At 38.6% G+C, this 13,279-nt stretch overlaps 1 protein-coding gene across 3 annotated transcripts in view; it reads right to left on the reverse strand.

Annotated features, from left to right (window-relative positions):
* Positions 1-1,310: 1,310 nt before the first annotated feature.
* Positions 1,311-13,279, reverse strand: part of roraa (RAR-related orphan receptor A, paralog a) — a 253,915-nt gene continuing 241,946 nt past the window's right edge. For all 3 annotated transcript variants that reach the window (XM_053478789.1, XM_053478801.1, XM_053478795.1), the window contains 4 exons: positions 12,305-12,412; positions 10,181-10,291; positions 9,434-9,546; positions 1,311-7,584 (listed from right to left, as the gene is read on the reverse strand). In XM_053478789.1, the coding sequence (XP_053334764.1) occupies positions 7,420-7,584; positions 9,434-9,546; positions 10,181-10,291; positions 12,305-12,412 (497 nt within the window). In that variant the 3' untranslated portion in view covers positions 1,311-7,419. The remainder of the gene's footprint in view (positions 7,585-9,433; positions 9,547-10,180; positions 10,292-12,304; positions 12,413-13,279) is intronic.

The raw sequence follows: 13,279 nt of genomic DNA on the forward strand, positions 1-13,279 counted from the left end.
TTAGGTTTTTACTAAACCAAGATAATGCAGTTCAGTAAGATACACTTTCCCCCCCTCTGATGGGAATACACTGTTTATTTACAGTACAGTCAAAAGTTTGGTCACTTTCAATTCAATGTTTGTTCTAGAACAATACTATATATATTTCAAAACTATGAAATAACACAATTATGCAATTAAGTAACACCACCACAAACACTCAGTTATCTTAAAAACACAAAGGTCAGTTGTTGTGGAACAGTTCTTGCAAGAACAGTATTGTCAAGTGCGTTTGCAAAACCCATAAAGCACCATGATGAAATTAAGCTCCCATGAAGACCATTCCAGGAAAGCAAGAGCAAAACTTACCCCTGCTGAGTTCATTTGGAGTTAAAGCCTTTATGAAGACTTTACAGATCATAAGTAGCAGACCCATCTCAATGTCAACTGCTCAAAGGAGATTATTGCATATTTAGGTTGCCTTCAGCATTGGTTTACAATGTGGAAAAATGAAAAAAGTAGGAAAGACCATTGAATTAGAAGATGTGTTTTTTGACTGATAGAGTTTACTGAAGTGTTATTTAGTATTGTGCACCTACCAGCATGTTTTTGGGAGGTCCGTGGAAACCTGGAGAACCTGGAAGATGGCCACACAGATAAATTTCGGAATTCAAGTTCGGGTTCAAACCGAGGACCATGGAGTTGTTATGCCAGCACAGTGCCAGCCTACACATTTTTTTTTCTTTTATTCAAAACCTGCTTTACAACTACTGTAAATACATTAAATTCTTTAAAAAAGTCACACAGTAAATAAAAGCCAATTACAAGCGGTAAATTTTATTATGGGATAACAGCACATAAAGCACATCTAAAATCGATGTGTCCAATGCACTTTTAATAAAGGTAATATTAAAGGTACAGTTTCTAAGTACAATATAACAACATTCATATTAGAATGAAAAGTATTTAAAAGACAACATTAAATTTCTTATTTTTCTTTACAGCTGTATTTACAAAATGAATCAAAATACTTAATTTTCATATTCAAGAATCAGACGAAGAGAAGGAGCAAAACTATTATTGTGAAGATACTACCTCCTAAATAGAGTTTAAAAGAGCTGGATAAAAAGGTACATGATCATCTCTCCCCACAGTTAGATCAGTAGCAAATATGTGATGTAAAAATTTGTGACAACCACAAACTTGTCTTGGCATTTTTTTTTTTGTTTGTTGTTTTTTTTTTTTTTGTCCCCCCCATGTATATGCTGCCTGTGTTGTGTAGTTAAACCCAGTCCCCCCCTGCGAGCTCACATTTAACACACAACAGGAAAGAAATCTAAATGTGTATTATGCATATCTTACATACACATGAATACTTAAAATACAATGCATTAGTCAGTTGTCTGCAATAACAAACAGAAAGTGGAAGTATTGTAAATAAGGGGAACACAGAGTGGATTGTCTATTTTCCTTTACGAATGCGCAAACCAGGGTCTGAAAATAAAAACCATTCAGAACACATGTTTTACCAGTATTCCACGAGGTTTATATATTCATATCAGCAAAAAAGGAAAGGAGGAAAGGAACATTGTGCAGTGCAAGAAAGGGTTTGCGAAATAAAACATACAGAAAACAAGTGGTGGAAAACGTTCACATGGTCATAAAACAAAAGGACAGAACATTTACTTTAAAAAAGACAAAGTATTTGGATAGAATTCACCTACATGTGCAAATACATGACCATTTGACTACAGAGAACAGTGAAAACTACATCATTTCTGCATCCTGGACCACTGAGAGGCATTCAGTGGAGTTTGTGTGTGTGTGTATGTGTGTGTATTATTGCGAGGATAGCTGTCATACTTGCTACAGAGAAAATGAAATATTTTAGCAAATATGAACCTTCAACTGACGATTTCAACCTCTTGCACGGTTAACGCTTACCCCACAGTGTGTGTGTGTGTGTGTGTGTGTGTGTGCATGTACGTGCGTGTGTGCGTGCTGAAATTAATTATCGACAGTGATTTCGTACACATTAGTGCAGAAAAATAAATATGCACAAAGTTGTCATCTAGGCGAAGTCAAAAACTAAAGAGAAGCAAAATGAGGCTGCCAAATAATCCGATCATCCTGTATGCGCTCTCCTCTATCTAGGTTTGTGAAGACTTTTTCCAGCGTAGGATTTCTGAGAAAAGTACCAGTAGGCATTGCATTTGCAAACTCAAACAGCTACAAGTCTAGCCAGTGGTTCGCACAATCAAAAGGATCAACACAATACTGCTTTTCTTTAGCTTTTTTTGTCATTTTTATTATTTTTTTTTAAGTCGTGACAAATCAGAAATGCGACATTTAATTATAGCATCTTAATTAGATGATACCGCTTTTTACTTATAGTCTTAAAGTGAGAAGGAAACAAGAGTGCAATCCCGAGACTAGCACACTGATACAGGTACTTGCTTGGGATTTAAAATAAATTTACCACTATTATTATTCTTTATCAATATCCTTATCATTTATCGAGTCCTAATATCAAGAATGCATCAGTACTTAATGAAATGAATGAACTAATCGAGTGGCCTTGTCTACGAAATCATGAGTTGTGTGTATGTGATTTTTTTTTTGTTCACAAAAAGTAACTTACCTAGCACCACACGTCAGTTTAACACAAAATTAAATGTCAGCACGCCCTACTGCTATCAAACTAACTCTAAAAGAGAGAAGTATACTAAAACAGAGATACTGTACAGCATGATGTATCCAATAAACAGATAAATATTTGCACTGAGTAGGTCTTAATAGCAGTATTTCTTTCTTTTTTTTAACCTATACAGACAGATGTTACAAAGTTACTTTTATACATGTGATCAATAATAACATTAAATATAGTGAATTAAAAGCAGAAAGCTGAGGGGGAGAGAGAAAGAGAGGGAAATCAAGCTGTACAGTTTACAGGCCATATGAAGTTCTTAGTTCTCCACCTGGGAACAGAACTAGTCAAATATACAAACAAAACAAAACAAAATAATCGGAAAGAGAGAGAGGAAAACAAAGGGGAAAATGTGATAAATTAAAGGTGTATTTACATGCAGGTGTCCAAAGCCTATGCACAAAGATGAATAATAATTATAATAATAATAATAATAAACCATATATATTATTGCTTGACATTCGATTATGGCTAAAGTTTTTTTGTTTGTTTGTCTTTTTTTTTGTCTTTTGCTCTATATTCTAAAACATCTCACTTTAATAGCTGTGCTTTCGGGATAAAAGGTCACATAAAAAAAAAATCCAATGAAAATGATTGGTAATCTATACATCTTAATAACACTTTCAACTTTAAAATCGAAAATGGCGTCACAAGCATGACATTACACATTAATTCTATGTACTAGATGAGAACATGTTGAATTTTATTCGAATGGCTTCCGGCAGTCTAAGTGCCCTCTTTACGAAAGAATGATGGAGTTATTACGGTGGTATGAAGTGTAAACTCGTTCTGCGGTATCTGTGACTGCATAGGCTCGTCGGCAGCAGAGTTGCATAATGTAGGCATGAGGGAGATGAATAAGATAATGGTGTGCACCGTGTCATGCTTGTCCAGCCTGATGGATGAGTTCAAACTTGCTACTAAAAGTGTGTAAAACCTGGGAAAACTAAGATATCCATATACCATTTACTTCACCAGCTGACCCTGCTGCTCCTTATCTACTTTATTAAAGCCTTGTCTGGGGTTTGACTCACTCACGCATACACACACACACTCATATTGCTTTTTACAAATTTAAGAAAGAGGGTAGAAAGATCTCAAGACACACAAAACACAACACACACTATGGAAACTTGTGATGCATAACTGGATCTTTCACAAGCAGGAGGATTAATATGTACATTGACACGTCAATAACACAAATCCAGAGATGGTTCAGTACTTTTGATTGAAAAAATAAATCTGTCCAAAGTTTCTACTTTACAGCCTGTATTGCTTTTAATATCTAAAACAAACTACACTGACAGAAAAAAAAAATCAGTACAGTTTATTAAACGGTGCAAACGGGTATCGTTGTAAATTATCATTAACTAGGACACCACGATATGGATCAAGTAGACTGAAAAAAAAAAACAGATTTACAACAGTCTTCTGCGTATCAAAGCTTGTTCAGAGGGAACTCCACAGCAGTGGCTACCCTGTCGAAACCCGTATTAGTAACACACTACGCACTCCTGGCTCATGGGCAGAGTCTGCTTGTGGAGCTAATTGTACAAGAGGTATTTGGCACATAGATTCATACAAATTTGTGTGAGAGTTACACTAAAAGGGGTGACATTATATCTCATTGCTTGTCTTTTTTTTCCCTATGATGTTGGACCCTGTTGGTAGAATAATGTGAGTGCACTGAGCCGGTTGGAACATTTCTGAGACGTGTAGGATTGGTTACAGGTCAGCGAAGTGAACATGAGATGATGATAAATCTTAACCACTGACCAGAGAAGTACTTCTAAATAAAAAAAAAAATTAAATACGAAATCAAATCTAACATCAACGACAGGAAATGTTATGCTGCTACATTACAGAAATGGTCTGCCCCAGTCCTTTTAATGTTAAAATGTTCTCCCTGAGCATTTGGTATGCAAGTTCACGCATTGCCAATTTGAAATGTTCTGCTGGATTGTCCTTCACAGATCTGATGAAATGTTTCTGTGTAATTTCAGCATCTCTGGCCAGCAACAATCAACCAAATACATCGTAGATGCACTAACTCAAAGTTACATGATTACTGAAAGACATCGTCTGTGGTAATAAATGTTAGGTTTTGCTTTATTTCTGTTGTATTGTAACATGGTTTAATAAGCCATGCTGACCCTGCTAAGATAATTATGGGATAGATCGAGAATGTACAGTAGGTACAGGACATAACGGAGCGCAGGACCAATCATTGTCTCGATGAAATGAACGCTAACTGAGTCAAACAGAGTTAGAAGTACAAACTCTTCCCTGAGGAAAATATATATATTGTACAAGGAGCATTATGAAAAGGTGTGTCTGGGGGATGGATGGGTGTGTGTGTGTGTGTGTGTGTGGTGATATAAGTGACTACAGATTTACTAACGACGTGCAGAGTGTTTGCTCATGGGATATCAGCATGGTGTTCCTGTATCATGTGTGCATTTACACTTTAACTGGAATGTTCTGTGGACTCAACATTAGGGGGAAACTGCTATGGCACAGGTGCAGGCCTTAGATTTAACAATTTAAAACAACGAATTACATGTTCTAGGGGGAAAAATACAAATAAAATAAAGCACTAATACTTACTACTGTTTCTGACAAAACATGAAGACAAACAAATTGTATTATTGCAGGAATAAGTGCTTTATAATCTCACTTTCTTTCTCTCCCTCTTCTTCTTTTATCAGCTTATGCACTGTACATTTTAGAAAAATAGAAGTTCTACTACCAGACAAGGCTTTGAATATTTTTTTTCTGATTCTTTAACCGTCTCCTTACTCCCAGTGCAGCTGGGTGAAGGCTGTTATAGAGAGGCTGTGTAGAAATCAAATCTGTTCTACAAAAAAAAAGGGGGGGGGCAGAATTATAACAGGAAAATCTATATCATTAGTAAACAAATGCTCAAGATACCAAAAGATGCTGTTGGATCTTTACCACTAGATGGAACCATTGACTTGCAATGCTCCATGAAGATTTATTATTCTAAACCCAAGTGCTTGCTTTACACGCAGTTAAACAAAAACGATTTAACTATTGTGCTTTTACATTTGTGCTGAAAATAGGAATTACATTAAGAGAAAATCTTGTTATACTGGTGACCAGGTGAGACGTGCATTGGCAGTGTTGTAGGACATGCTCGAATCAGGATCGCTTGCGCTTCTCATTCTGTAGAGCACTAAAACCCCAGATAAAACCCTGTACACCTCTCTGTCAGCCTTTACCCAGCATCCATCTTGTCCTTACACACTTTCCACACACACACACGCACACCTGAAGGAGCTTCCATCATGTAGCCTCTGTGAGTTGGTGGTTTTTCGCTTGTACTTCTGTTTGCACATGCAACACATCACTAAGTAAATATACAAGTCTTAAATTAAAGAAAGGTGCAAATAAAAGTGCCTTATCAATTCTGACAATTAAGAATAATCTAGCTACTAATATCATACATGTTATTTAAAATAGATTCTATAAACATTACTTTTCTTTTCCGTATAGTAAGTACTTATGACCGTATACCCTGTAGCACATTAAAAAACAGGTGGAATGGACCCTCGCATTGTGGCGCTGTGCTCAATTTAATTGCCATAATCTGTCCAGAAAAAGGATTTAATAGCAGATGGCCTTATATGATCTCACTAAGCAACCACGGTGGATGAAGTGCTTGACAGCTAAAAGTAATTGTTTTTTTTTTTTAACTAGAATTACCAGAATTCTACTCATGTTTTCTTCTTTCTTCTGTCTTTTTTTTTTTTAAACGATTGTCCTTAGAAAGGCGTCAGTTTTGGGTCACCCCATGCAGACGGCTCTGTTCCACGTGCCCCATGCTTTCTCTTTCTCTCCTTCTCTCGGCCTTATGACCCCCTCTCTCACCTCATCTGGCTTTCTTCTTTTGACGTATTCAACTGCTGGTTTACAATCTGAGCAGCAGCTTTCCATTAAAAAAAAAAGACAGAAAAAGTAGAGAGGTGGCTAAACCTTGCACATGCTTTCTGCATTGGTAACAAGCTGTGCACCTTTTTTTTTTTTAGTTTGGAAATGGTAGTATCTCTTACTTATCTGTAACTTTATGGGAGTATTAAGTAATGACTCAGTGATTTCTTATTTTTACGACCAGTTAAAAAGACCAAATACTAAGGCCAATTAAATTAATGGTTGTCTTTTGTGAAGAATTTAAAATATTTCACATAATGGGATCTGGCGATCATTTCAAAAGCATCAAGGGAATATTCTGTATTCGTACGTGTCCTATGCATGAGTGCTTCAGGTTGAGCCAGAAAAAGAGAGAGAGAGAGTGTGTGTGTGTGTGTGTGTGTGTGTGTGTGAGAGAGAGAGAGAGAGAGAGAGAGAGAATGAGAAAGAAAGAAAGAGAAAACAAGCATCTTCATTTCCTCATCCTGTCCCCTGGGCCCTCCCGATCCCACTCCCACTTGTGTCAAAAAAGAGGGGATAAACCTGACAAAATCAACCCTCCAAATAAAAGTCATTTTGCTGTAACCCCCTCCCGAAGGAAAACAACAACAAGGACGACAAAAAAGGGAAAGTGTATGTGCAGCAGGTTAGCTGTCCTGTTTATGTGTTGGTGTACGTGTCTGTGTTGTGTATGTGTGTGAGTGTGTGTGTATGTGCAGGGCACTGGTAAAGTGTCTTAGATTCATGCACGACATTCCCCACGGTGTTTGTGGCCCCTTAGGGTGGGGCGGACGAAGGGGCTGCTACCCGTCCACAGGCATGGACTGCTCAAAGTCTGATCCAAAGAGCTCCTTGTATAAGGGTGGGAAGTGGGTACGCACAATGTCCGGGTATATTGCTTTGAAAGCGGTCAGCTTCTCTGTATGCCTGCTGCACAGCGCTCGCAGGGTCGACACTTTGCATATTAACTGCAGAGAGAGAGAGAGAGAGAGAGAGAGAGAGAGAGAGAGAGGGATGGGGGAGGGGGAGCATAGACAGGTCTGTTATTGGGATTCAGTAGGGAAGTTCAAAGATGAAGAGCAGCGGATGAGGAGGGTTGCCCGGGTCTCTTCACTTTCACTTGCTGCAGGGTTACAGCAAATCTTCACACACACACACACACACACACACACACACACACACACACACTTATCACAGCACAGATGGCCTTCCTCTTTTATGCACATTAGCTAACGTTTTAATAGATTCAACCAGAAAATACTTACATTTTAAAAACATAAGCGTTTGAAAGAAAAATATGCATAAGTGGAGAGGTGCCAACAGAGCTAACATGCAGGCAGTTAAAGAAAAACTATATTTATTACAGGGAAAATTATGTATATCTGCGTATGTAAATGATGTATGTATCATTCATTGTCAACAGCATAAAAATAAAAATGTGTGTTTGAACTGATATTAATTTGCGATCTGCAACTATGTTTGTATCAGTATGCAATTAGTTACGATCACACTACCAGCCAAAGTGGACCAAATCTGATTTATTTTGATTTATCTGATTTCTTCATGCCACTGTAACCAGTCCACACCACACAGTTTCTTTTTAATTCGGCTTTGGGTCACTTCCATACGTTCTCCCGAATCACTCAGATGTGATTTTATGCTAACCTCAGTCTGAACTTGTCACAATTTCGTACTTGGAAAGAAAGGGGATGATGGTGATATCAGTGGTGGGAAAGTATTGGGAAGTATCAGCATACTAATGCTGCAGTACACCCATTTTTTTTTTTTTTTGAGTAAGGAGAAATAATATTCACACAATCCAGTGGAAATTCATATAGGTTTTTGTAAGCATCTGAGGATCAAACTATTCGTCTAGTAAAGCTCATGTCATGCAAGAAAACCAATAAAACCAACACAAATGGTTGATTAAACTTTAAGGTGTGTTGATTAATTCAATGTCACATTTCACCTTAAAAGAAGCCGGTCGTGGCTGTAGATGACCCTGACTGTAGAGACTAAGGAAAGCTAAAAGTTTAAAAGCAAGACTGAAAGGAACTAAAGGCTAAAAGCCAAAGACGTGGCCGAGTAACGTGCCTTTATTTATGGTGACCTTAAACACGTGCATGACACAATCTTCCTGGGTGCATGTGGGAGAGATCAAGGCGTGATGTGTTCAGACTAAGGTCAGATACGTAATACGAAGAGTCTAACAATGGGATCTGCTCAGTAAATCGGTGGTGTGGGATGCTCTTGCCTGCAGTGTGAATGTAAGCTTAGTGTCTGGTCCATGTACACATAACAAACTGTCTGTGACTGTAACAAAATAAATTATGATTATTAAATAAATATATCTAAAGATTTAAGCTTCAGTGGAGTTAAACATTTAGTCTTTATTCTTTTACTGCAGACATGAAAGGAAACACTGTGTCACCAAAGAGTATATAATAATTTCATTTTCATTTCATTTGTCTATTGATAGTTTATATCAACAGACAGTTTTTATCTGTTATAGTTTATGAAAAGTAACAGCTACCCTGAACACACCTTTTCAGATAGTGCTCTTATCTGCGGGGCGAATTTTATCACCTTATTGTCTCGTATCACTGCAGCGTGAAGTCAGAAATCTAAACATTACAATGATAAATGCTGGCATCCACATGCTCCGCGAGTGCTGTGTGCAGAATATTTCATCAGCTTGTATGAGCATATTGAAATCATGTCTATCTAGTGGCTTTACTTGTGTGTGTGTGTGTGTGTGTGTGTGTGTGTAACTGTGAGTAGACAAATAACCTCCGCGTATATATGTTTATATGTTACCTTTGTTAGTATGCCGTCCTCTCTGTGATTCTTCTGCAGGACATGCTGAAGGGCCAGCTGAATCTTCTGCTGTAGCTTCTCCACCTTCACTTTCTCCTGGAGCCAGGAGCGATCTGACCACACACACACACACACACACACACACACACACACACAAATCACATACACACAACACAGGCACGCACATAGGCGCACGCACATGCACACACAAAACACAAACGTACAAATACATGCAAACATACACACAACACATACCAGCACACAAACACAACACCCACACGCAAACAGACACACCCACACGAATACACACACACGGGGCATAATGAAGGGTAGAACAATATGAGGAACAGGTTTAACACTGAGCTTTTCTAATAGTTTATAATATTTCTGCAGGTGTGTGTAATACGTCTACACATTTGTGTAAGTGTTCATGTTAAAGTAAATGACCGAAATATAATTAAATGTGTGCAGACCACGTTCTGTCCAGGCCAGAATGAAGAATAAATTACAGAGTGTAAAACACAGACTGCAAACCACTGAAGCTGGTTTATATCACACACAACGCACATCTGACATTTTTGTCATTAGGTCTAAACAAATAGACAGCTCAGTTTAACTTCCACAGACTGTGAAATGTGATTAGACATAACAAATACCATCCTAGTGTGTGTGTGTGTATGGATATTGATGTAGGAGCGGTGTGTGAGTGCTTCAGAACTCCGTAGCAGCTGTGAGCTCTGCTCCTACCTGCAGACATCAACACAAACGCTGAGAACAGGGCGAGCTCGTCCTCAGACAGGTGCATAGAACACAAGTTTTTCCCAAACTCAAAAATGGAGCTGATCAAGTCGTCACAACCTGCCACATAGAGAGAGAGAGAGAGAGAGAGAGAGAGAGAGATAGAGAGAGAGATAGAGAGAGAGAGAGAGATAGAGAGAGAGAGACGAAGGGGGTTAAGACTGATGCAGACTAAAGTGTGAAGCACATTATTGATTCTTGCCAAACAACATACATGCACACTAACACATACTGTATAGACACAAATAACACAAAAAAAAAATCTTAATTATACACTTCAAAACATCTCAGTGCAATCTGAACATATTACCAGGATGAGTCAAAAATTATCCGCACTCTGGTTATATTAAAGCTTCCATTTCCACCAAGGCTACTTTCTCCCCAGACACTGTGGAGGTATGAACATATTACATCAGTCCATTCGTAGCTGTGGTGCGGGCAAAAATGAAAAAAAAAAGAGCAGTGTGCAGTGATTTTTTTTTTTTGTGGTCTGAGGGTGTACTTAATATTAATATGTATCTAAGATGCCTTTATACAAAGTGTGGACAAAGTGTTTTTGTCGCAAAGAAGTGCACAAGTGTTAGCCATAAAGGAGGACACTTCCGCCCACACTGTCGATACTCTGCAAAAAAAAAAAAACATTTTGCCTAAAACTTTTTTTTTATAGGAGAATACAAAACGATTGTTGATAGATGGACTACTGTATTTAAAAGCAAGTAGATTATGTCGAAAATTTTATAGTAGTATTTGTACATGAGTGGTATTGGTATATGAGTGCAGATAATTTTTGACTCGTACAAGTCCGTGTACACTGAAGCAATATCGCATTTTACCTTTTATATTTATTTGTGTACATTCTGCCATGTCTTATGCTACTGATTCTTAAAATGACTGATACTGTATACATTATACCTGCACTTTTTTTAGTCTCATTGCAGTAAAACGTATATATCTCAGCATCTACCAGGCTGTGTGTGTGTGTGTCTGAAAGCAATATCCAGATCCATTGTCCTTTAACAAGGATAATTCTGCCAAAATATGAGAGGCTTTGTTTTATATTGATGATTAAAAGCAGATCCCGACTGAAACACAGATTATAAAATTCTTCACATCCTGTTCTCTCCTTTACATGCTAATAAACTCTGGGCAGCTGAGTGTTATTACGCAACCTTGATTAGCGTTGCAGGACTTTTAACAAAATCAATGACCAGAAGGGGTTTCTCTCTCTCTCTCTCTAGTGTGATGTCTTCTCTAGAGTCTTGAAGACAGAGCCTTGTTTGTTGTCCATACGCAATACACTGAATAAGACGCTATTGTTGCTACATCACAGAGGACACCCACACAAATGCACACACTGAGATTCCTTAATATAAACAGACAAACGCACAAAACTCACACACACACACACACACACACACACACACACACACACACACACACACACACACACACACACAAGCCCCCACTTCTCTTTCCCTCATGCTCTCTCTGCTCACATTTGTATTCACTCTGGCATTTGGACAGCTTTCTGCCTCAAAAGGCGTCGGATGTGCATAAGGAAATACAGTGGGGGGATTTCACTAATGCCATGGCATTCAAACATAAATGTTATTTGCTTACACTAGAGAAATGTGCTGCCTGGATTATGACTGTATGGTTTGTAGGGTTGATAAAAACATCTCCAAGCAGGCCCTCCATTTTCCATATGTCCCCCCGCCCCCCCCACAGACACTCAAGAAATATGCAGAAGGTTGATCTACAGTCTAACGTAGTCTACTTCAGCAGGAGAAGTGAGACTGCACTACATTAACAGCAGGGACAGATTTATTAGCAGTCTACATCAGTCTGTTGGGTTGTGTGTTTGCGTGTGTATGCATGCACACGTGTGCGCGCATGTAGACAGAAGCTTAGCATGAGTTGTCAGTTATGCAAATAAATTTGTAGGTTCTCCAAATAAAAAATAAAAAAAAAGTAAGAAGGCACAGAATGGTACACACATGTAGGCACAGCTTTGGAGGGTGTGTGAAGCTTTTCCTTTCTTCAACACAAAACATGACATGCACAGTCACTTACCTAATGACTTAAAGACATCAGGGCCTGCGTACTTTCCATCAAAATAGACTGTGTTGTTTTGAGGGTCAAAGGCACGACACATTCTGACGAACACCACCTCCAGAGAGCCTAGAGATAGACAATAACCACCAGCATGATAAACCAGCATAGGCAGTGTTTGTGCAATACAATTCCGTGTTCAGTGATCATGTCTGGAAGTTTCGGCCGCCACAATAAATTTGGCCTTTTGCTTGTCCTCTTATCTGTATCTAAATATACCGAGAGACTGAGAAATCCTTCATGTTCATGGTAATCTCCCATTGTATGTTCTTTGCACATTTGCATTCTGTTTTGTGTGTGTGTGTGTGAGATAGATAGAGAGAGAGAGTGAGAGGGAGAGACAGACAAAGAGAGAGAGAGTCAGGTGGTGTGTCATACTGTTGTTGTGAGTGGGAGATGTAATTCTGCTGAAGAGTGGATTAGCGGATAAACACACATTAATGGAAGCCATTACAGAGCTGTAGTGAGATGCCACTGCTTTAGAATGTCACTTCAGGTGAGGGATCTCGGCGAGTGTGTCATTTTTATTACTGACTTCCATAGAGCAAATTATAAACAGAGACACTGAAGAAGTACAGAGCTCCAGGGGATTTTTGTGTGCACGACGGAGCAGTTAGGCCTGTCATTTAAAGAGGAAAATCACAAACTAAGGAGGATTATCTTTACTGAGCTTCAGCCTCTAATTACTTCAATGCTTTCTCTAAGGCTGTACAGTTAGGGTTAAAATGGTAATCATGGGCAGCACACGCTGGCACACCGCAAATTGTTCCTGTCTCCCAACTCCGGGGTCTTCAGGGTCTGCGGAGTTTGACTTACTGTCTGATCGCATGTTCTCACAGTGTGTGTGTGTGTGTGTGTGTGTGTAGGTTTCCTCCACTTTCCTTTCACCTCCCAAAATATATGTGGATTGGCTAGGCTAAATTGTCCCTAATTAAT

Source organism: Clarias gariepinus, chromosome 2 (genome assembly GCF_024256425.1).
Source record: "Clarias gariepinus isolate MV-2021 ecotype Netherlands chromosome 2, CGAR_prim_01v2, whole genome shotgun sequence".
In the NCBI taxonomy this organism is placed as follows: Eukaryota; Metazoa; Chordata; class Actinopteri; order Siluriformes; family Clariidae; genus Clarias; species Clarias gariepinus.